Source organism: Sesamum indicum, linkage group LG11 (genome assembly GCF_026168435.1).
Source record: "Sesamum indicum cultivar Baizhima isolate 11 linkage group LG11, ASM2616843v1, whole genome shotgun sequence".
Lineage (NCBI taxonomy): Eukaryota > Viridiplantae > Streptophyta > Magnoliopsida > Lamiales > Pedaliaceae > Sesamum > Sesamum indicum.
Genome location: NC_142667.1, coordinates 11,460,304 through 11,485,171, shown reverse-complemented (window position 1 = coordinate 11,485,171; position 24,868 = coordinate 11,460,304). Strand labels below are relative to the sequence as shown.

Sequence of the window (24,868 nt, the reverse complement as noted above, 5' to 3'; positions counted from 1 at the left end):
AGTTGCACAAATGCGATGATTTAATAAATTTATATGAAAAATATGTATATATATTGTTGCACGAAAAACCTATTAAGTATGAGGCATGAAAAGAGTTTTTAGAGTTGTGAAACGTTTCTTCTCTCCAACAGCTTAATCTTTTAAATGGGATGACTGTATCGATGTATTAAAGTCATGAAAAACAACAAGATTTTCATAATGTTTGGATTTGTATTTTGAGTATTTTGGAGATAGAGAGAGAAAACTATAGACAAATAACTGTACGTTGAAGATAAATGGTATGTTTGGATTTGTGTTTTGAGGTAATTTAAAATATTTTAAAATGAGTAATGTATGTTTGATATTGGGATTTGAGAGACAAAAATCACTGTTCATTATCAAATCATATACTCTTTTATATATAAATATGTATATATATATAAATATTATATATTTAATATTGTATTTTTTAGAGACAAAAATCACTGTTTATTGTCAAATCATGTTTCTTTTATATTATATATATAAGTGTATACATATATTATATATAAAAAGTTGAAAAATAAAAAAATATACAGATAAGGTGTAAAAACACAAAAACAAACATTGGGTATGTTTGTTCTTGTCTCGAGAAATGCAAAAATATAAAACCAAACATAGTATTTGAATTTTATTGCTACCCATTTGTGAAAGAAAGATTTTAAGTACAAAATTTGCATGAGATAGAAATATTGAAAATATTAACATTAAATAATTTTACCCCCTCTAATAGTTAATTTTTAAATGAGGTGATCGTACGACAAATTCTTTCAAGAAGAAAGATCAAAATTCATCATTATATATATACATCAGAATTTAGAGAAATGGTTATTATTTATTTTGTGAAAACATATATATATATATATATATAATATTACAAATCGACTGCACTTTGGAATAAAAGGAAGTAAAAACTAATTATAAGCAAATTATATTGCAGTCCTTGAAGTTTGTTCTAATTATAAAAACAAAAACCTTATTAATTCGAATATTTTATTTACACCCTTGGCGTCTTCTTTCTTTCTATACCCCTTAACATTAGGGTTCTGGTGGACAATTGATGTAAAGTTTCCAACTTAACTCTCATTGATGGGAGAAATTTGCCAGAATTTGATAATTCTTTTGTGGACAACAATGCCCTTTGGACTGAACGTAAACTCTCAAAAGTAAGAATGAGCGATTTTGTAAAATGGCGAAACTCCATAAGGGCATGCCTTGTCTTTAACAATTTGTGTCTATTTTCTTTAAATTTCAAGGAACTTAAAAATGATTTTTAGAGTCTTCATCTTACCCATAACCAAAATACTTATTTCAACGGAGAAGTGTCCAAATCTGAGTCTGATATAAAAGTACTGGGTACCAATATAGACATTAACTATTATAATAGGCCCCGATCGTATTATACACCTTGTTGATTGGGTCAAAAACAGAGCAAGGCAACATTCATCACAGACTTCAAACATTATCTGAGAGAAATCCGTCGTTCTGGAAATGATAAATATTAATCGATAAACATCACAAAGTATTAGCATGCCACAAGGACCGACAATTATTCCGACAAACTCTGCTTGCGAGGAAAACTATAAGGAACCCCTTAGAAACAGAGTTTTGCTCACCCATCCCAGGCAAGAGTCCCTAATAGAAAAACTAGGATACAAGCTAAATTACCATACAAGCTGCAACTATATGGGGCCCCCTTTGGAATGAAGAGGAAACAAATGCAGTAAGTGGTAGAGGCAAAAGCTATCATAACTTTAAAAACTTAAACTCGTTCTTGCAAAGCGGCAAGAGCTCCTACCTTACTGGTAATACAAGGGCGGCTGGGTTGTATTGATGCCTTGATATCCGCTATCATATATTGCTTGAGTAGCAGCGCCAAGACGCTGAGCCTGTGGATTCATCAGAGCTTGTGCAGCACTCATTTTACTCAAAGCAAGTTGCCGTTCATAGGCAGCAAGATCAGCAGCCGTAAACCCAGGCATATGTGCAGCAGCTGGTGGAGGTAGAGGGGCAGAACTGGTTCCTAGAGGGGTAGGCTTGTTACCCCATGAGCACTAGAGATGAACTTATATTGGTTAGACTATACAAGTATGCCATTAAAACAAATATATAATTACTGAATGAGCATTTGTATGAGGCAGTTTTCCTAAATTTACTGGAAAGATCTTTTACGCCCACACGAACTATAAGATGTTTAAAACTTATAAGGTTTCGGAAGTATTTGGATGAAATAAGATGATGAAGCTTATGAAGTGTCATTAATCACAATTTTTTAATGGGTTAGTTACACTTAAACCCGTTTTCAAAATGCAAAATTACACTTTCCCCAAAAAAATTTTGAAATTACACTTACACCCGAAATTCTTCCTTTACACCTAACACTCTTTTGTTAGGGCTTGGACAAAAAATGCTTAACGTCAAAAAAAAAAAAAAGTTAAATAAATTTTCAATTTTACCCCACATTTAGAGGGTGTTTGGTTAAAAACATCTTATAAGCCCCTACGTCTTATAAGATGTTTTAGGAGCTTATAAGATGTTGGATCTTATTCTAAAAATAAGCTCTTAAAGTGTTTGGATAAAATAAAATATTAAAACTTATAAGATGTGAAAACATCTTATAAGATGTTAAGGTGTTTGACATATCTTATTCAAACATTTATGATATTTTTAAGATAAATTTATATGCTCACCTAAGCACCCTCTAAGAACACATGGTATGCCACAAAAACCAATAATTATTTACCCAAACTACCATTAGTACACTAAAACAATCAATTAAAAGCATTCGTACCTTAACCGGTTTGCCAAAAAGAATTCGGGCATTTCCCATCTGGATTGCACGGGCAGCTTCAGCATGTGTACTGTACCTTACAAACCCAAAACCTTTGTCTCTTTGAATGCGGACGTCTTCAATTACTCCAACCCCAAGTGCATGAAAATGGCGGTGGAGATCAACTGATGTTACCTGTAACATGATCAGGGACAGCAATATGAACCAACCATTTTATTCAACCTCCAAACCCACCCCCCTCCTCCCAAACTCCAAACAAGAGCAACGCCGAAGAGGGAAAATGAACGGTTGAACAGAGGAAAAACTGGTTAATTCCTCTAAACAGGGTTATGGTTCACATCCACCAATATTACAAAGTTAGAGAAGACTAAGACAAAAGCGAATGACAGTTCTTTTTGAATGTATTACTGACAAGCATGTGGTAATTCATAGCTAATCAAAGTAAGTGAGAGAGCTGCAGACTGTTTGTCCTCAGTAAAAATTAGCACTCAGCACTCAGCTCCAGAAAAAAGCAAGTCATGGGAACATAGCACACTAGGTTGAAGTTACTCACTTCAGGAGCAAGATTGCCGACATAGACAGTGGTATACTGAGGATTATTTTCTGGAGCATCTTCATTCCTCTTTTCTTGACCTTCTTCTGCACAGCAAATTATCAGCAAAAGTAAACAACATATATAAGATATATAAAGCTAGTGAAGAAAGCAAATCCTGAACCAAAAAACCATAATCTGTTCAAATTCGTAAAAAGTATAATTGTATGCTACTTCCCAGTATGATTCTCTGTCTAGAAATAATCCATTCAACACTGAAGACTTGTAAACAACGGAACTTCTAATTAAAATCCTTAATAAAAATTTCTATTATATATTAATGAATGGTAGAAACTAACAAGCCAACTTTCATTATCTAACAATAGTTAACAACGGGCAGAGCTGGATTACATCAATGGCATATATTATTATAGGACAAACCTAATGTTCCATTTGTTAGTTCCACGATATTCTTTGAATCAGAACTCTGCTGGTCATCATTTCCAGCACCTTTTGTGGCCCAGTTGCAACGAATTTGTCTACTTCCAAGCCACTTTCCTGCAATTTTAAGCGAGTAATTCTGTTATGGCCCAGACGTTAATCAGACTTCAGCACTTAAAGCATATTAGATAAACATCAAACCACACAAGCTGCTGTCACAAGAAATATGGGCTATATGTGGATAACTTTTCAGCTCAATGTGAGCCTTCCCCAAGAAAGATTCATGCAATCCAACTTTATATACATCTCTCTGGTTTTTTAAACTTCCTCCCCAAAAATATTATAGAAAAAAAACTTATAATCACTATTTACAGACAGACACAAATATTTCGAATTGTTATATTATATATTTATATATTAAGTTACAATTTTAAAATTATAACATCAACTCAGAATATCTATTTACATCTTCCAGTCATCAAAAGTTTGATACGACACCACTAACCAATTAAAACATTTCCTGGAAACAACTTAAAAGCCAATACTCTTCTTAGAGCACGCTTTCCTAGAGAACCGTGGATTTCCTAGAGTCAACTCGTAAATTATACAAAAATCCAGGCTAAATTTTTAAAAATAGACACAAAATATTGATAAATTATGAAGAAAGGCGGTTATCAGCCACAGTTCTTCATAAGACTAACAAAAAAATTATGGATAACTGCTGCTATCAACCGTGGTTCTTAACAAAACATAAAACAAAACACGCATGTATGAAGCAAAAGCTGCATGCATGCACACAAACAAAGCTGCACTATTGCACCCGTGCGTGAATTCATTCAAGAACTCCCCCTCCCCACATTATATAAGTTGCGGGAGTATATAATGTGCTCATGCAACTCATATAATGTGACGAGGGGGATGTCTTGAATGAATTCACTCAGGTGTAAAATGCATGAGTACGTTTTTTCATTTTTTTTTATTCTTTTTATGCATGAAGAACCACATCGATCCTTCATAATTTATTTTTAAATGCTTCTATAGAACTGCAGCTAGTAAACGCGGTTCTTCAACATTTAATTTTCTTTTTTTTTCCCCCTATTTTTAAAAAATTTGTCAAAATTCCACCATATTCCCCTACTTCTCAGAGTAGCAATTCCGTATTAGCACACACCGAAACATCCTGAACAGTGGGCAAACATGTGTGATTTTCCAGAATCATCCCCTCCATCTCAATGATTTTAAGTATTGCGACCCAACCAAGCTACATGTGTAAACAAGGACGTCATAGAACAGAGTCCTCTCTAGAAACAACCAAGACATACTTCCAAACTCTCGGAAATACATAAGTGCTTCTCTAACATAATTCCGGTGAAGTCATCTTCTCTGTGCTACAATAAGTTATCAGCTTCAAAAATATTCTAAACAGGCGTTGCTTATGTCTAAGGTTCATATCAGATTCTTCACAGAAAGACAAAAAAGCTGCTTAGTTCGACATTCACATAAAATGTACTTTCCTATTGTGAAAAAAATTAGCAAACATTGTTGCAAGTTACTGATAACATGCAGAAAATAAGTCTACACAGGTGGACTTCACCACGCCTACCTCCACCCTCAGAAAATATTAAAATTAAATTGAAAAAGAAGAGAAGAAATTTTCAGGAAAGCAAAAAAAAGCAAGAGAGAAGCTGGCACAGAATGTGTCAGCCAAATGACTGATTTAATAACATATAACAAATAAGGGAAGAAACAAATGAAGCACGTGTAAAATTCTCACCAGTTAGGTCATTTATCGCACTTTGAGCATCCTGGGAAAAGACCAAAAAAATACAAAAGGGAGCTTCATCACCCAATGTATCCCTTAATAAATGGAAAAATAGAAAGTAATATAAAAGCATGCTGACCTGCTGACTGCGAAAAGAAACAAACCCAAAACCCCTTGAACGGCCAGTCTTCTGATCCCACATGACCCTTGCATCTCTGCATCAATATAGAGGATGTGATGTCAAGTTTGTTCTCAGTATTGTTTCAGTCAAAAGCCAAGGAATCTCAGCTCCAGAGGTCAAGCAGTAAAATTGACTTACGAGCAAGTAGGATAGACAGAAAAGCATGCAAATAAGGTGGCATCAGTAACCTCAGGACTAAGATCACCGACGAAAATGTTGAAATGATCTGCACAGACAGTTAAGCATGTTACAAATTATCCCAATTAAAGCCACAAATTCTGGCAACAAAAGAGGGCCAAAAATAGGTATACAGAATATATTGTACATACTTGATGTATCCTCTCTCTGAGCACTAGCATATGCCCAATTGACCTTTATAGGCTGTCCAAACCTGCAATTGTATATTAGAATAAACAAGACAACACTGCAATGTCACAATTAACAGCCTTGTACTTACAAATGCCTGCCATTCAGAGTCACAATGGCGAGGGCTGCTGATCGACGATCAAAGTAATCCACAAAACCATAGGATGACTGCATCAAAAGAAAGTGCAAAACATGCATTGCAAAGATCAAAATAGAACATCATTATGCAATTAAAAAAATTAATTTTTGAAAGAAGTGAAAAACCACATATAAGCTAACTACTATAAATCAGTATGGTTTAGTGATTGAAATGTAAAAGCAATAAGTCAAAGTTGTCTTATCAACCGTTTTTCACATGAGCATCAAAGAAATAATAAAAAAAAATTATTTCCCCTATTACAAAGCCAAAAATTGGAGATAATTTAATCATCTAATATTTTTGTGAATGAGAATGAAAGGGACAATATTTATTCACCACACAGAGACACACATAATAATCCTAAGATACATGAATGCCAATGCAACGAACTCACAGTTGATGTTGTAGCTGTAGAAAATGTGCAGTCTCAGATTAGAATTTCTTTTTCTCAATTTTATATTTCAAACAAAAAAAATTGAGTAAGTTATATCTTGATTACACCAAATAAATAGAACTGAAGCTAACACTAAAGCGCATATGAGAGAACTGATATACTTGTTACAGCAAGCTCAGTAAGCTGAACGGGCTAAATGGAAAGATGGTGTTTTTATGCATATTTTCTGTTTGCTCACAAATAAGGTAATCTAGCTAAGATGATAAAGTGATTGGTATCCATGGCTATACTGAAAATCACAAGAATTTGGAGGAAAACATTTCTATGCTAGTGATTCCTTGAATTAATATTTCAACTTCAACTAATTTTCTTGAATTACAACCTGAATAGATCTATGGACACCCAACAAAACCTTTAAGAATATACATACAACAATTATAGGTATTTTAAGATGCCTCAGAATAGAAGTCATAAAGCAGAGGCAGCATATGAATCCAATAGAAAAAGCAAATTTTTATCCAAGAATACAAGACTAAGACCAACAAAGAAAGGAGAAAGTAAAGAATTAAACCCATACCTTCTCTTTCCGAATGAGCTTGCAACCTTCAAGAGGACCTGTACTCGAGAAAACCTCTTGAAGAAGAGGTTCAGTAACTTGTGGGTGGATATTTCCAACATACCTGCATTGCATCAGATCATCGCTCATATGAAAAATCTAGACACAAAAATTTGATACTGCTCATCAGACGGTAAAAATGTCAGACACCCTCTCTAGTATGCTAGAAAGGCTGGTGAAGCAATTAAAGAAACATCAAAAGAAAGTAAGAGGTCAAAAGATGAAACAAATGGCATATACCCTGCTATGTTGCTTTTAAGGAAATATTAATAGCTAGACTGTAGAGTAGGAGATGATCCATCACCACAAGTAGAGCCATCTTTATCGAGTCTGTAAGAGTCAGTGACCCACTAAACTATAAAAATAATCTTCATTACGTGTTTTATAGTGCAATTATTAGTATTCTTTTTATGTTGGACCCACTATATAGGATGAGAAAAGAAAATAACATAAGCTAGTAACCGGACAACCCAGTAAGAATTCACTCACTCCATCTCTGATCTTTCATTTCATCTCCCAATAACCACCAAAATGAAAATTTCAGCACATTAAACACATCCACACTTTCGGAACTAGAGAGCAGTTTTGAGTGGAATATGGTCTCTAGTTTTGAATTCCCAAAACCACTACCAGCAGGCATCCACCCTCTCTTACTGAAGAAAAATATATATATCATCATTACCCCTAAATGTATCATCCACAAATAACAAACCACGACCACCTGGGTTACAAGTATTAAAAGTTAAGGTGCAAAATGTTGTAGCAGATATGTTGATGCATCTGGATATCTCTTATTTAAAGTATCATGCAAGCACTTGCTAACAACTGGAACATCACTCCTTTTTCAAAAATTAACAACAGGATGACAGAGTTATAGGAAAAATAAATATGGAAAGGGAAATTGAAAAAGGAGTGCACTGGAAAATGTTGAACTTTCGTAAGTAACTCACACACTGCGGCATGTACTTGAATCAAAACCAGGTGGCAAATTTCCGCTCAAGATAGGCTCTATCTGCATATTGAAAACGTTCATAAGTTTTCAGCTCTAAATAAAAAAATGTGCTTCATCAGGAATTCAGACATGAGTAAAACTTAAAATGCTGTTGGAGAAGCTGCCAAAATAAGACTTGCTGGATCAGTTTTCTCCTCATCCAAATATCCTGAACACAAGTCAAATCCACCCCCCCACCCCACCCCACCACCCAAATAAAGAAGGAAAATGCATATCTATCCAAATGAGAAACAAAGACGATGGTTAGAGAATCCCAAACCTTACGCTCATAGAATAACAACAGAGCTGAAACCCTAATTGGTCATTTGCACTGCAAGTGCAAACTTCCAATTCAATGCACAGTTTTTAGTCAAGTATCTCAGGTTCTATGTGGCAAGCACCAACCAATTGGTTATTAGCACATAATTAAAGAAGTCTTCAAGCAACAACTTAGCCATAAAAATTCTATGGAATAAACATCTAACAGCCCCTTCAGAAAGTAGGAACCAGCAGAAAATTAGATCAGATCTCTAATAATTTGTTACCATCCCAAGTTTGTTCTGAGGGCCAATACGTGTAAATCTTAACTACCTTGTGAGAATATAGAATCGAACCCCCCCTCCTTGACTAACACTAAACAACAGAAGCATTCAATACATTTGACCTATTTCACTAAAACAAAAGCAACAGAAGTATTCAATACATTTAATTTAACCTAAAAAACAGCAAACTATTATGCAAATTCTATCTCGTCCATCTGAAGTTTACATGTGAGCAGTTGACAAATATTTGTCGCCACATCCAGATTCGTTAATTGATTTGTCTTTGGAAGCATTGTACCTAAAGGCAAATATAAACCCATAGAAACACAAAAATAAAGGAACAAACAACTTTCCTCTCAAATTTTACAGACAGAAATATGCATAACATACGCAACCATAAGAAAGCAATACAACATTATTTTCCCCGACTCCCATTCTGAACTCAAATAGGTGAAGAAAATGAAGCACACAACGAACACAGGCAGGCAAAAAGAAACATGAATAAGACACCTAAGCAATCAAAAACTATCTAACGAAGATAAGAGTTACATCTTCAACAAATGAAAGAATGTCTCCCTACAAATTCTTCACTAAACAGACGAACAAGCTTAATCCTTACAACCATTGAATTTGGTATTGAGCAGCCGTCACCAGTCACGGCTAACTAGTTGTCATCAATTATTCCATAGTGACATTTCCAGCAAATGTTATTACGAAATCAATATTTCCCAAACGAATATAATTCGCACTCGTTCACGAAAAGCACAAAATGATACTAATAAGCAACTAAAATAGCATAAAGCGATAAAGCCCTTAACTTGATGTTCAAAACATAGACTGTGAACTTATCAGACAATCAAGAAAAGTACACCAGGCCCAGAAACTTCTCTAATCTCAATAATAGAATTAAGAACATATTTTCATACACGGAACAAAGAAAACCCAAAAAAATAAAGAAGTAACCTGAGGAGGAGCGAGGAGACCCGGGTGGTAAAGGGATTGCTGCATCAGTGCTTGCTGCTGCTGCTTCAACCTCTGCTGCTGCATCTTCTTTTTTTTCAAATATAAAACAAAAATATGAACTCAAATAATAATAATAATAATAATAATCGAGTCCCAGAAACAGGAGAGGGAAATTGAAAAAGAATAATTAATTAATTAATAAAAATGAAAGTGGGAAAAAAACAAAAAGAAAAGAAAGGAAAAGAAAAGAAAAGAGAAGAACCCTCGAAGAGAGAGGGGAGAGAGAAAGAGAGAGTGGAACAAAACGGGGTGCGAGAGAGACGAGAATGAGAAGATGATGTGCGTGGAAGCACACTAGCTCTCATCTTTTCCTTTTCATGGCTGAAGGGAGTGATTCACTACATTCACTTGCCCCGCTTGGTCCGTGCAACCGCCTTTGTGAACCCTCCGATTACGGTGCTCTTGATAAAGGGTGTTCGTATTATTATTCCACATTTTTCAAAGCACTCTATTTTTTTTTTTTCACTTGTAATTCGAATTTAAAATTTCATCTTGTGGCGATTAAGAAAAAACATAATGTTTTTATTTGATTTATTATTTAATTTAATTATTTTGTTTACTTAATCATTTAAAATATTAACTCATAACCTAAAATTAATACTTTAAAAGACAAATTACTCAAAATGAAGTATTTTATTATTTTTAAAATGAGATAACATATCCAACGAGTGAAATGTATTTAATGTAATTTAATATTTTATATACTAAAAATTTATGAAACAATTTAAAAATTAAAATTGTAAGCTACGTACTTCAAAAATTATAGAAATAGCATAAGTAATATTGATATTCGACCATTATAGCATAGTAATAGCTTATAAAATCATCAATAATAGGATGAATATTCTTCGAAAATAAATATTTGATTTTATTAATTTTTTTTAAAACAATACATATGCAAAAATATAACAATTTGTAAAAGAAATAGAACGTGGAATGACCACGTCAATACTCTTTTAGGCTAAATTATTATTGTCTAGAAAACACTATCTAAGGTCTAAACCTTGGGATTTGTGATTATGAGGAAATGATGAAGAATTGTTTTAATACTTTTGATTTTGAATGGATTAATATTGTAAAATAATATTGTCATTGAAAGGAATAATTATCAAATAAGATAATAATATGTGCATGTTTTTGTTTCGATCGAGTCTTATCCAGTTTAATTGATTTACAAATTTATAATATTAGTTATTGATATTCATTTCAGTTGAGGAATTTTAAGACGATATGTGACTCTATACAATTCCTAACAATTGACCCTCTATAAATACCAATTAGTTCTTTCATTAAGTTACGCATTAGTGGGTTTTTACAAAAGGTCGACTTAACAAGCCTAACAATTTGTATTGTTGTCCGAGCTATCATCCAATTCAAGAACCTTAAGTGGACGTCATCCGACTCAACTTAACATGTCATCACTAACCTCGATCTGGATCAAACTTATACCAGAATTATTTTTTGTCTTGCATTTTATCAGCCATAAATCAATATGGTGTGTTGACAACTAATTTAATTAAATATCACTTGTATTAAGAATCGAAGTAGTGATGGTGTGTATGCATACTGGATTATTCAAAATGATAAAATTGTCCGCAAGCATACGGCCAAATATTAAAGGATCCGATCATTTTTTCTTCCGACCCGAGAGTGGTCTAATAATGTACTTGATCGTCATTATCATCAGTCCATATTAGACTAACAGTCCACAATCAATCGTACAATTCGATCATGTTTATAAAGACATTGCTTCCTGATGCTAGATTTATTCTTGTACCATTTTTAATATTCTCAAATTTTATCTCATACCATCCCTTTAATTTAAACATCGAATGATTGCTATCGCGCCATTCTGTATTGTTTTGATTGAAATTGTACATCAAGTTTACTTTACTTAAGATCGAACTTAACATAAACCTATCCTTAATTCAGACAACAGTTCAAACCCTTTTTCCATAAAATCTAGAAAGGAGTTTTTCTTGGGAAGAAAAAATATTTTGGGCAATTTATTTATTAATAATTATTTATAGTTTTGTGGGCCTTGTCGATCAAACTACATGGCTATTGGTCTGTTTGTACTCAAATCCAGCCCAATGAAGAAAATTAAATGGACCTCGTGTTTTGATCTTCGACCCAACTTCTTTCATATTCGCCGTTTCTTACAATTTTTAAGGATTCGAGTTTATGTAGATTGAATGATTAGATGACTAGTTAAAATACACCAACACCATAACGTATAAATAAGATGTTTGCATTATGATTGCTTTGTAAAATATAAAATTTATGTATTATATAAATATTCATTATTCAACACGTTAAATAGCAGCTCTAGTTATTTAATTTCTTTGCATGAGTCGTAGTTTCCAACGATTAAATTAACAAAACAACTAAATATGATGCTCACTTATGAAAATTTTTGTCTGAAATAAACTTAATTGTATCTAAATTTTGAAGTAAATTAATTACAGTCACATCTGATTTTACTTGCCAACAATTATGATAATTAGTATTGATATAGGTAGAATTAAAACGAACTTGCAAAATGGATCTGTTTATGATCATAAAGAGATTCGTCGTTTTTTGCCCTACCTCATTTGAACTAGTAAAAGTTCGGTCTAGATTCGAGTGGAATAGCATTTCTCTTCTGCATGTCCATGAAATTTTGAAAAACTCAAACATCTTAGAGATAGATAGAGATTAGGAATTTCTCGAACAAACTGCACTTTTTTGTTTACGTCAAGAATCCATTGATGAGAAGGGGATGGGGAAAGGTTGACAAACATATAGAGGAGTCAGTTACATGCCTTTACAGTGATATGAGTTGTTCTCTTGAAAAAGAGTACAAACTCCCCTAAAGTAATACGAACTACTGTATATACGAGTTCCGTATGTACAGAAGGAGCTCTCCCTTTTTTCAAGAAAGGATACGTATCCACCTACTAAATCTATAAAAAGTAGATATGATACTAGGATAAATACTGATGAAGATTTCTACGTGCTTCCTCCCGTTACATTTCAAAAAACACACAAGAGAATATAGCAATATAATGATTAATTCATCCCAAACTCATTTTTCTTCAGTTATCAGAACAATACATCATCAAATATTTTTTGAGTAATATATCAATTCAACCAATATATCAATACGAGTAAGATCAATAGACAAATTACATCGATTCAACAAATAACTTAGGTGTAAAGACAAATAAAGTACAATAAATCACATAAAGTGAGACAATGCATATCAGATATAGTAATTGTCAATGTTGATTTTGACTCCAATCTCAAGGTCGTACAATTAAATATTCTGGCCAGGTTGGTTCTCCAGACAAGAACAAATCTGAATTCTTTAGCCCTCTGATGATCAAATTAGAAATGATTTAGAGGTCTAATTATCGAAGCTGGACTTGCAATCAATCCATTTAAGATACCTCCACATTTGAGTTTGAAGGCTTCTATACATTTCGGCCAATGTACGGATGCCAACCAAGCATCTTGAGATGGCTGCATGTGTCCCTCATCCAAGGGGACACATTCAAATCGTGAACCTCATCTTATTTAGGTCGGACCCTTGGTTCACTTTAAATTTTTTTATTTAGGACTATTTTAAAAAAAATATTATCTATTAATTATTTAGACCTCATCAAATATCAAACATTCATAACTAATCGACAATTAATAATTTGTGAGTAGCGGCTCAAAACACTTCACGTGAATGCAATGAAATAGGGTAGGTTTCTTTGCTTGGTAGCAATAAATTAAAACCTAGTAATGCAAAGTAATAATAGTGAAGTGAAGTGGAGGACGTGTGAAGAACGTGACTATTTCCGATGAGGACCGACGACGAGAACCGACACATATCACATTCCTAGTTCTAAGTTCTAACACTGCCACTGCGCACAACATTCTTGCTGAAAAGTATTAAATGACTTAAATCAGGCCATGTCCACGGTAAGAATCACAATCTATTCCTTTTTTTTTTCTTTTTTCTTAAAAATATTTAAATTCGTATTACTACCATAAATTAGGACATGTCGTTAGAATCATAAATGAATTATAATAGTACTTACAAGTTATTCATCAATATGGCCCCATATTGATTAAAAAAAAAAAGAAATCAAATTTATAATTATTCGATTAGAAGTGACGCGTCCTTTAAGTATATATATATATATATATATGTACATATATGTATCTATTCTTCTTGGCTATATGTGTGCAGTTTTAAGAAAGCTCTTAGAAAATTCTAAGGCAATATTTTATCTTTTTACTAGTCGTCGTGACAGTCTGACTTTACATGCATATTATAAATATTTTTTTATATTTTAAAATATATTATAAATAAAAATAAAATATAAATCAATACATCATATTTAAAAAAAAATCATCAATTTAAGGGTGTTGTCAACATAATAAAAAACAACCCTTTTATATTAGTATAAAATTATCTGAAAAGAGATACGTTTATTATATTTTCAATAAAATTCTTCATGCAGCTTACTGTTTCCGATAAAATAAAAATTGGAATTCAAACAAAAAATTCAAAAAGGACACATGTTTTCATGCACAAAAAACACATAAAAAAAAGAAAGTGTATTTTTAACATTTTCATACGCTAATATATTTTCATCAAAAGACTGAGTAAATATATTTATTTCCAGCTCTAAAGATCTATATGCTATATATTAATAGAGAATACCTTAATATCTCTTTTATTTTTTGTCTGTTTCTTTTTTCCATCCACTAACTTACACATTTCCCCCATTATCTATAAGTGGTGAAAATTATTTTTTAAATAATTATTTATTTCTAATAAATATATTTTTTCCCTTTCTCCTACTTTAAATATTCTCTTTAAAAATAATTATTTGTGTTTTTATCATAATTATTTCATATTATCGATTTTTCTACAATGATTATTTTATTAAATAATATTTCATTATTATAAAATTTTTGTGCACATACGATCATTCAACTAATAATATATATTAAAAAGAGCACTTTTTTGGTATCTCTCTCATTGTTATCTGCTTTTTTTCCTTTTTCCACCCACTAACTTTCATATTTTTTCCACTATTTTTGGATTATATATTTTTTTCTTTTTTTCCTGCTCCAATAGTTTTCTTTCAAAATTCTTTATTTTCTTATCATGATATTTTATATCGGCATTTTTTCTATCACAAAAAGTTGTAGTAAATTCTATTTAATTGTTTATATTTTTTTTAATTTTTTTGTGCACATACATCAAATATGCCACATACAACTAATACTCATTATAAAAAAATGACTGAATATTGGAAGTTGAAGTCTAAAAGTGAAACCGAACAGGCGATAGTTGAGAACAAGGTGGGAATTCTTGAGAAACATTACGGGTACCCTATTTTATCTCGTCACGGACAGTTAATTTTTTAATTTACTTATTGTATCTAAAGGTGATACACCGTGATTAATGAAGCCTTGCTCGAGTAATACGATTATTATTTTACAACTAAAATATTATGAATTTGAGTTCCATCAATATAAATACAATTATTTTTATTTCATTTATGCATTTTCGTAAAATGTTTATATAAAAGCCGACCCAAACACCCTCATAACCATAAAAAATTAAAGTACACATATTCAGTACGCAGACGGCGCTAGTACTCATAATTTCTTCTCCAAATATCAATTATTCAAATGAATTTTATAGGGGTAACTTGGAAACTTAATGCCTTTGAGTGTAAATTTTATTGGCTTAAATTAAAGAAATTTCTTTTTGCACTTTATATTTAATAATGCTCGTAATTATTTAAATCAAGTGTTAAATAAACCCGTGCCCCTACTTAGCCCACGTGTTGAGGATGGCGCGTCCGCTTGTTATTATAGTCGCGTGTGAATCATTCTTATAGTACATATGTGTTACACGGTGCTTACCATTAAGTCAATGTAAAAATCTCCCTCCCATGAAAGTGGAAAGCTTTCGGTATATAAATGCAGTTCGACATCAATAATATTTAGTTTAATTGATAAAATTAAGGCTCTATGATCAAAAAATTAACTAAGGGTTCAAATTCTACTAATATGTGAATAGTTATTGGTGAACAGTACTAATAGTTATTAATTAACTACAGATATTTGACAATCGAAATTTATGATATGATTATAATAAATTTATTATAACTATATATATGTAATTAAAGCAATGGAATGCAATGGGGTTTACGTAATTACATGTGTAGCCATTGAGGTAACCTATTTGTACTATGTCGGAGGTTAAGATATTATTATTACATGTTAACCTTTTTTTAAAGCGAAAAAACACAAAGAAAGTTGGCGAATGGCGATGATTCGGATGGAGAGATGAAGAAACTGGAGACCACGTGAAATTGACAACTTATGACTCTCGTGAAGCCCTTCACACATACCATTCTTTTTTAGTGTTCTTTCCCACACCTACTTTTTCAAAAGAAGTCGTCTCCGCGTTTTTTAATTTTCAAAACCGCGTGCTTTGTTCGCATTATGAAATGATGGAGCTTGTCTTATTCAACAAGCAAAACAAAAACCAAATCAATACGGAAAATGGAACACTCATCAATTAAATTTTTTCAACCGGAGATGTTTGGAAGTTTATTGAGAGGTTTTCAGTAAAAACCCTTCGATATTTAAGCTAATTGAAATAAGATCGAAGGAAATATGGAACATATTTTGTTAAAAGAAATAATGATTTAATGTGATTTAAAGTTGTTGGAGGTATTTATACAGTCAAATATTTGTAGTTGTATAGTCTACGTAGTGGGATCTCGAGTTTTGAAGTGCAAGATGATCAACGGTCATGATTCGAGATTAAAAGGTAGGTCTGTTCGAGTGCATCCCCTTGATTATAATTATAATTCACATTGATGTCATATCAGCGGCAAAAAATCATACAATCATCCACTGATGAAAATTACAATCAACACCTTTAAGAGGGTATATTAGAAATTTTACAAATGACATTGAGTAATTGTATGATCAAATCTAATCTTAGAAAATGTTAATATAATTTACGCTAAAATAAATTAAGCAAAAACGAATATGTAAATAAGAATTCCTATAGAATCAATAACCCATTGCCTTATTTATACCAATCACATATGTAGGAATGGACTTGAAAATGTCAATTTCTGTCCCACTTTATTTCTATATACCAATTATGGTCTAAGAGACCGAGCTTATATATATTTATATATTTTTTAAATATATTTTATTACCAAGGGAGAGCGACCTTTTGGTGTCTCACATTTTCTTCATCTGTCACTTTATATTTTTTTAAATATTTAATTTATTTTTTACTTATTCATCTAATTTCCCACTCTGTCACTATTTTTTTTTGTAGTTCTTTTTTATGCTTTTTTTTATAATATTATATCATTGTTTTTTTATCACCATTTTCTTGATTATAAATCTAATATTAATTTATTATTTTATCTACATTTTTTTAAATAATAAAAATTTAGTTTAAATAGTATTAAAGAATTACCCACACGTGGAGTGTGCCACAAATCATTAGTATTTTATTCAATCTTTGAATTTTTTAAAGATATTATAAATAATTTGATATACCTTATTAGAAACTTATAATCTTATTAAGCAAAAGTACATAGTTTCTAACTTAGTTTTAAAATTTTAAAAAATTCATGATTTCTATTTATAATCATTATAAATTTATTAGTAAAAACATCTTATAATTTCAAGAACTTATTTTCAGAAAATAAAATCTAACCCCTTATAAATTTCAATAATATTTTACTGCATGGATCGGGGTTATAAATTTTCGCATTTTCATCCATTAAATAATATGTAGAAAGATTAATTACTTGAAAAGTCTGTTTTAAATTGTCAAGTTGCAAATAGTTATTTACCAAGATCTGATTATGAGTTATTAAATGGTAAAATGAATAAACATTCGCAATTAGAAAGGCTGTTCCTAAAGGCCCCAGCGAATTCTTAATTGGAATTAGAGGATCTTTTGTAATTTTAATTGATTCTTTTATCACATTGTGATATTTTACACCGTTGAATGGACCCATTCAAAAACAATTGGATGATGACAAAATTATCAACGATTGGAATCCCGTATTTCTATTCAACAACGTATGAATAGTTCTTTGATTTTGATTAAGGGGTTGTTGAATTCTTGCCTTGCAATAACTGGAAGAAAACGGATTGGTATTGGTGCAATCTGATCCATTATCAGAGAACAATCCTGAGCCCGATGGATCATTCCTTTTTCCGATATATGAAATAGTGGGGACATAGATTGAATTCTTCTCTCGCTACGCCCCTTGCTCTTGCCTCGGCTTCGCCTTCCACCTTAAGCTAAGCACCTAACCCGTGGGACGGGACCTTCCTTCTCTTTTGTTTGTAATTGGACTTGCCCGAAACAAAGGAACCTCGGCTTTTGAACCTGAGAAAGCAGGTTTTTACCTTAGACTTCAACCACAGGCACTGGCTCACTGCCTCAAACTAGCTCTCTTCAGTCATTGATGGAGAGGAATGAATGCCCTAGGGTCTCTCTTGCTTGGCGGAGAAATGGAACCTGTTGGAGAGGAAGAAGGGCAGCTAGTCTTTCTAAGTCACAAGTCTTTTGTCTCTCTCTTTTACACCGAATCCTCTCTGGGGAACGAGTTGGCTGGGCAGGAAGGACTGCTTGGTGAAATGACGTACTTAAATTATAAGTTTTAATAAAAAAATTAAGAAAAAGACCTTCTAAACTCAATATTAGTGGTATCATATTCACATATGAGGGTGTTTGGCTAAACTTTTCTAAAATATCTTATACGCTCTTACATTTTATAAGATGTTTTATGAGCTTATAAGATATTGAATTTATTTTAATAATAAACTCCTAAAGTGTTTGGATAAAATAAAATATTAAAGCTTATAAGGTGTGTAAACATATTATAAGATGATAGGGTGTTCGGCATAATAAGGTATTTAATTGGTAAAATGACTAAAATGGCATGTATACCACTAGAATCAAATAAGTTGTGATTTCTGATATATTTTGTTTTAAATATTTTTAAAATACTTTTATAAATAGTACACATTAATTTAACTTCAAATAAAAATTTAATAGATAATCTTTTTATAATAACACAAAAAAATAACGAATTGTTACATAAACTTTTGAATAAAAATAATTTACATGTACATTCATGTTAGTCAAATATTAATATAAATATATAATTGATATTTGTTAATACAATGATTCTTTCTAGTCGTATAATTTATAATGTCTTGAATTTTATACTTTTCAGTAAATATAATATCAATATTAATATTATTTTTATTTAACTATAATAATTTATTATTAAATAATAAATTATTTTTTTTAGATACTAATAAATTAAATAGCAAAAAAAAAAATCCGAGATAGAGAGAGAGGGGGTGTGTGTGTGTGTGTGTGAGAGAGAGAGAGAGAGAGAGAGGAGAGTGCGTGTGGATGTGTGTGAGAGAGCTGTCTAGTGTATGAAAGAGGATATTTTAATATTTTGATATATTAATTTATATAGTTTATAAAATCTTATAAAAAAATTAGAAACGCTAACTTTTTTTTTAAAAAAATTTATAAGATCCAAAATATTTTATTTTGAGATCTTATAAGCTCTTTAAAAATAAAATACCCAAACACAATTTTGAGCTTATAAACTTAGCCGAACACCCTCGTAATTGTGTGAAAGCAATTGAACAAATTTGGCCGCATTAGTGGTTAGCTGTCACATATTTCGTCTTCCCTTTTTTAACACAAATAGTTTCCGTACATTGTTTCTGCGCACATATAATAAATAATTTTTTATATTTTAAAATATATTATAAATAAAAATAAAATATATAAATCTATATATTATATTATATGAAAAAAAAGAAAGAAAGAAAAAAAGAAAAGAAAACTAATTTTCAGTTAATATAAAATTTGAAAAAGTTGAATTAGTTATCTTATCAATTTTAAGGTAGTTTTGACTTTATGAAAATCTAGTTCGACAGTGTCATGAACCTCCGTGTATAAGTACAGATAATTTTTTATTTTTAAATTAAAATAATTATTGAAGGGTACTGACAATGGAATTCATGTAAATTCGTATTTGTATAAATTATGAATTATTGAAATAACATATAATAATATCATATATAATGTAAGGATTGATAATTTATATAACAAATTGAGTTGGAGGAGATGGCGGGCATGTGGGGCACGGGAATAAGAATAGAAGCAATTATTGGTCGTCCGATTGGGAGAAAATTGGATAGCTTAATTGATGAAATGGTTCCCCCCAAAATAAGCAGTCATGCATCCCAAATTGCAATCATTCTACCGTGAATAACAAATTATCCTACCTACCCACCAACCAACTAGCTTATTACTTCACCATACAATCAAATTTAAATAATTATTTTGCATTTAATTAATTTATATTAATCTAATATTAGTCTATTAACAGTATAATTGAATAATTTTTGAAAGTCGAATTGATTGATATATTTTATTATAAAAGGCATTAAAACGAATGCATTATATATCATTAATAATAAAGGATATTTGTATTCATTTATATTTAATTTAAAAAACTATCTCAAAGAAAGCAGGTAAGTAAAGATTTCTTCAATAATTGATTAGAGTGACGTATCTTAAAGATGCAAAAAGTATTTAACCTTAAAGCTAATTTCGCTCAAAATTTTCAATTTTATTTTTAATTATCTCAACTTTAGTAGCAACTAAAATTGCAACTTTCTATGTTAAAGAGCAATTTCGTTAAAAATTTAAACTGTTGGAGAGAAAAATAATTTAAAATTAGTATTTTAACATGCTACTCTATCGTGCACATTCATGACTCTTTGATTTTGGGAAAAATGCAAATAATCATGTGATATTGGAAATAAATAATTTACTATATAAAAAAAATAGCAATTCTCTCTATTTTTTAAAATGCAACAATTTACCTCATGTGTTTTTTTAAAATAAAACAATAAACCTCATCAGACAAAGAGATACATTATTTCATTTTAAAAAATATAGGAGAATAAATTATTATTTGTTAATATTTAGAGATAATTTACTCGTTTATAATATCAAATGGGATAAATTGGATCAAGCCCATTTTTATTTAGCATGACTTTGATATTATATATTAAATAACCATCTTATCTAAAACCGTAAGAATATTGAGCAAAATCACCAAACAAAAGCTAAATAAGTTCAAATCAGCAATGATAATCTTCAGAAGCATGTGAACAACAACACAAAAAAAACAAAAAAACCATATGAATCGACATACATATTACCTAAAATAACATAATATATAGTATGGATACATCATCTCAACAAAGAGATTTAAAAAAAAAAAATGATCTATATATATATGTTGTCTCTGAAATTTATCAGATCGATAAATCTGTTAGATCGGAACTAATAATATGCCTTCTAATCATATTAATAATAATCAAGATAGTGAATTTTGGCACTGCTGTTCTACTCATATATAATAATTAATGAAGGCTAACAAAAATATATGCTAAGTACTAACACTAGTTATGATGATTGATTGATGACTAGTGGCGCTGAATCCGGAGAGGAAGCTGAGGACCCAATCCCAGCCATGCCTCCGCCTCCGCCGCTTTGTTTGCTGGGTACGGCGCGTTTGCTGTGATCCTGTTTTGCAACAATACCAGAATTATCAACATCAGTTCCAGCCCACGGGATGGTTATAAATCATTGAGCAACTAAGCTAATTTATGGAAGAATTCCTACCTATCCTTTCTCTTCTCCAGGAAGCGGGCTAGTGAGTTTTTCCGGGCAATAGGTAAATCTGCAGGGAAACAATTCACATGAATCTCATTTCATGGGATTTTGTGTTGCTAATATGGATAGCTTACCAGAATCAAGAGGCGGCCTAGCGGAGTGGAGAGGACGCTCCTGTATGGCGAAAGTCGGGACGACGTTGGTGGTGGATTCCGCCGGGCTCTGGAGTGGAGCGACGGTGGGGTTGGGGTGGTTCTGGGCGGAGCTGGCTAACATCATGATTTCTCTGGCCTTTTCCGCCGGGAAGTCATCGAAGACCAAGACTTGGCCGGCGTAGAATATGGTCATCTGCGCAGTTTCCGCCTCGGGTTTCGTGCCGCTGCTGCAAGTACCAACCATTAGCTAAATAATTAAAACTGAGTGTTTCGTTTGTTACAGGTGCGGTTGATTTTCACGTGCATGTATGAACTGAACTCATCTGAAGAAGACGATGGAAATGGGGAAAAACAGTCTTTACCTCAGATCGGATTTGTTAAGGATTTCATCTCTAGTCGGCGGTGAGTTGAGGTTTCCGGGGCCCGAACTCCGACCAGATTTCTCAATCATCGGCAGCAAGTTCTTCGTCTCTGTTGGAGCCCCTGCTTCACAGGTTTCAAAAATGTCGAAGCAAACTCAGATTAACAAACATCTTTGAGTCCATACACAGACCCAAAAAACAAAGAAAACCGGAAAAACCCAACATGATTAGAAACGAAATCTAGCAACTGAAAGATCAATCGAGCGAAAAGGAAAAGAAACAAAGGATACCTTTGGTTTCCAAGTTATGAGCCAAGCCAAGGGTTAGATCACCAAAACTGCCCTTCTCCTTCAAATACTGACTCAAAAGGCTACAAGTCCTGGAGAAGTTAGACCTCCCGCCTGAAAACCTGCCGGAATCCACAATTTCAGAGGAACCCATTTCTCTCCGGCAACAAGAAACAACAGAGGGAGGAGACTCTAAGATGTAAGGCACAGGTACTGTACTTGTCGCATTTAAAATTTGATGGGATGCAGATGCAGTGAAACGGGGGCAATGAATGGCAGTTTATATATATAGATAGATATATAAACAAAACACAAAGTGGGGAATAAACTGAGACGGATGGAGAGAAAAAAGAGCACGAGGAAGATGTGTGTGTATATTGAAGAAGTAGAAATAGCAAAAAGGGTGAGGCAGCAGAGCAGATGGTACACCAAACGACCGCTCATGACTGACTCGGGGTTTTCTTTAATAATTTTGTTTAAAGTAGAGAGAGAAAGATGGGATGGGAATGGGTTGCCCATCTGAAACACGTGTGTTGTTTGCGTCCCGAAAATCGGTGTAAGTTGCGTGTTGTGTTGCTTTGCGACTGGGACACTGTCCTCCTCCATTTTCACGCACATTTACGCCCCTTTCCACCTTCCCCTTACTCTCTTTTTCTTACCACCTAAACTACGCCACTTCCATCTTCCAAGTTCGTTTTGGGTCATTTTTCTTCAAATTTCAAACTCCAACAACCCGAGGAAAATGTCCATTTATAAAATACGAACCGGACAATAATCAGATATGTAAGAAGAATTTATGTTTTTCGATTGGGTATTAGTTTAATGCTTAAAATTGATGTGTCATAATCAAATAAAAGATTATGGGTAATGTATACGTAAATATTTACATTGATTACAAATAATAAATTTGAGAGGTTTATAAATTTCAAAAAATAAATTGTGAGGCTCATTAAAAATTAGATCGAATAATATCTTGCACAATGAGACACTGATCAAGTCGCAATCACATTATTTGGGGGCCTCTGTGGGAACGAGACTGTGTCTGTAGGATTGATGTTATAGACAAGCGTTCCATATTGATTGAAAACGATAAGTTTGAGAGACTTATAAACTCTACGGTCTCCTCTCCACAGTGAGAAGATGCCTTTGCAGGACAAATCATGAGACTCTTACGAAATCAGAACGCACAATGCAATGAGGCACCGAGCAAGCCACGAGCCGCATCAATGGGCCAGAGTTCCACTAAGCATGTAAATATTTCTCCCACTTTCACTTGGTTCATTGCAATATATTACACTGCTGAAAATGACAATATTAGCAACATATAATTAAGTGATAAGATTTAAATTTTCGCTAATTATATTATTAAGCTATAAAAAGGGATTTTTATTTTGTCTCTACTATAATTTACATAATTTTAATAGTGACAATATTAAATAGTGTAAAAACTATCACTATAAGCAATTATATAGTAACAATAAATATAATTTTCACTATTTTTGTGTTGTGATTAAATTGTTACTATATTATTAGAGGAGCTTGAACCTCTTTAAGCTGAAGTAGGAGGATAATTAAGGAGCCCTCCAGTGCACATATTCAACCCTTAATTATGCTTCTAGTGGTTTTCGATCACTCACTACACTACTCAAAAATTTTATAATTATTTAGTTGAAAAAATGTGATGGGACATCACTTGCTGCTTGCTTCTATAATAATCATAGTAATGCGTATGTGATTATAATTTTCACTTTGCAATTAGAATTTAATTTAATTATAATTTTATATTTAGAAATATATATATATATATCAATTATATTTTAATAAGAAAAAATGCAATTTACTCTCGTGATATATGATATGAGAAATGAGCAAAAAAATCCTGTGAACAAAAAAAATAGCAAATCACCCATGTGTTTTAGCAAACAAAAAAACAAATTACCCCCCTATCTGCTTCATTTTTTGAAACATAGAGAGATAATTTGTTAATTCTTGTTTTTACAGGAATGTATTTGTTCATTTCATATAATATAAGGAAGTAAATTATATTTAAATATATTTTAATATGATATTGACATCTGACGTCATTATATAACAGAAGATTCGCAGCGGCAGTAGGTGGGAAATGTAATAATATATGGACACATGAACTTGCCTGGTATAAGGTTAACATGTCCCGTAAGCTTATATATGGTTGAAGAAAATCCCAAGCAATTTCCAAGTCTAAACAAATTGGGAAACGGCTGTCTGATCAAACACGTTTACTTATCTACAACTATTATTATTATTAGAAAGAGAAATTCATGAGGACAAAGACGACGATTGATATGGTCTACCGACTTCAATACAAATATACCATTTTGTCCTATTGTTTAAGACTATTTACCTCCACCTCCAAGTTCGGTCATTTTTCTTATGAGTTGATGAGTATATACGGACGATCAGGTTCACTTACCGATTACCGAAGTATGGAGCTTGTGCTATGTATGTGGATTAATGTTTTTATAACG

At 32.1% G+C, this 24,868-nt stretch overlaps 2 protein-coding genes across 5 annotated transcripts; both read right to left on the bottom strand.

Moving 5' to 3' along the window:
* Positions 1–1,501: 1,501 nt before the first annotated feature.
* On the bottom strand, positions 1,502–10,098 carry LOC105173707 (oligouridylate-binding protein 1). Its single transcript, XM_011095565.3, has 12 exons — positions 9,737–10,098; positions 8,191–8,252; positions 7,202–7,304; positions 6,183–6,259; positions 6,055–6,116; positions 5,864–5,951; positions 5,684–5,759; positions 5,557–5,587; positions 3,783–3,899; positions 3,363–3,448; positions 2,810–2,983; positions 1,502–2,072 (listed from the first exon to the last, which is right to left on the bottom strand). The coding sequence occupies exons 1-12, from the start codon at positions 9,818–9,820 to the stop codon at positions 1,818–1,820; spliced, it is 1,215 nt and encodes a 404-aa protein (XP_011093867.1). The 5' UTR covers positions 9,821–10,098; the 3' UTR covers positions 1,502–1,817.
* Positions 10,099–21,096: 10,998 nt separating this feature from the next.
* On the bottom strand, positions 21,097–22,808 carry LOC105173706 (protein TIFY 10A). 4 transcript variants are annotated; one of them, XM_011095564.3, is made up of 5 exons: positions 22,365–22,808; positions 22,075–22,198; positions 21,692–21,936; positions 21,567–21,624; positions 21,097–21,467 (listed from the first exon to the last, which is right to left on the bottom strand). In XM_011095564.3, the coding sequence occupies exons 1-5, from the start codon at positions 22,513–22,515 to the stop codon at positions 21,368–21,370; spliced, it is 678 nt and encodes a 225-aa protein (XP_011093866.1). In that variant the 5' UTR covers positions 22,516–22,808; the 3' UTR covers positions 21,097–21,367. The 4 variants fall into 4 exon arrangements, with proteins under 4 accessions (XP_011093866.1, XP_011093864.1, XP_020553771.1 ...); XM_011095562.3 differs by having other exon boundaries at positions 21,692–21,939; positions 22,365–22,805; XM_020698112.2 differs by having other exon boundaries at positions 22,075–22,195; positions 22,365–22,805.
* Between the last annotated feature and the right edge of the window lie 2,060 nt (positions 22,809–24,868).

Excerpts from the sequence above, each read along its gene's own strand:
- LOC105173707 (XM_011095565.3), bottom strand. The coding sequence starts at position 9,820 with ATGCAGCAGCAGAGGTTGAAGCAGCAGCAGCAAGCACTGATGCAGCAA. Across the intron at positions 5,760-5,863 it reads TCTGTCTATCCTACTTGCTC|AGATGCAAGGGTCATGTGGG; the intron begins GTAAGTCAATTT and ends ATATTGATGCAG. Across the intron at positions 3,449-3,782 it reads ACTAACAAATGGAACATTAG|AAGAAGGTCAAGAAAAGAGG; the intron begins GTTTGTCCTATA and ends TTTGCTGTGCAG.
- LOC105173706 (XM_011095562.3), bottom strand. The coding sequence starts at position 22,515 with ATGGGTTCCTCTGAAATTGTGGATTCCGGCAGGTTTTCAGGCGGGAGG. Across the intron at positions 22,199-22,364 it reads TCATAACTTGGAAACCAAAG|CAGGGGCTCCAACAGAGACG; the intron begins GTATCCTTTGTT and ends AAACCTGTGAAG. Across the intron at positions 21,468-21,566 it reads CTGGAGAAGAGAAAGGATAG|GATCACAGCAAACGCGCCGT; the intron begins GTAGGAATTCTT and ends GTTGCAAAACAG.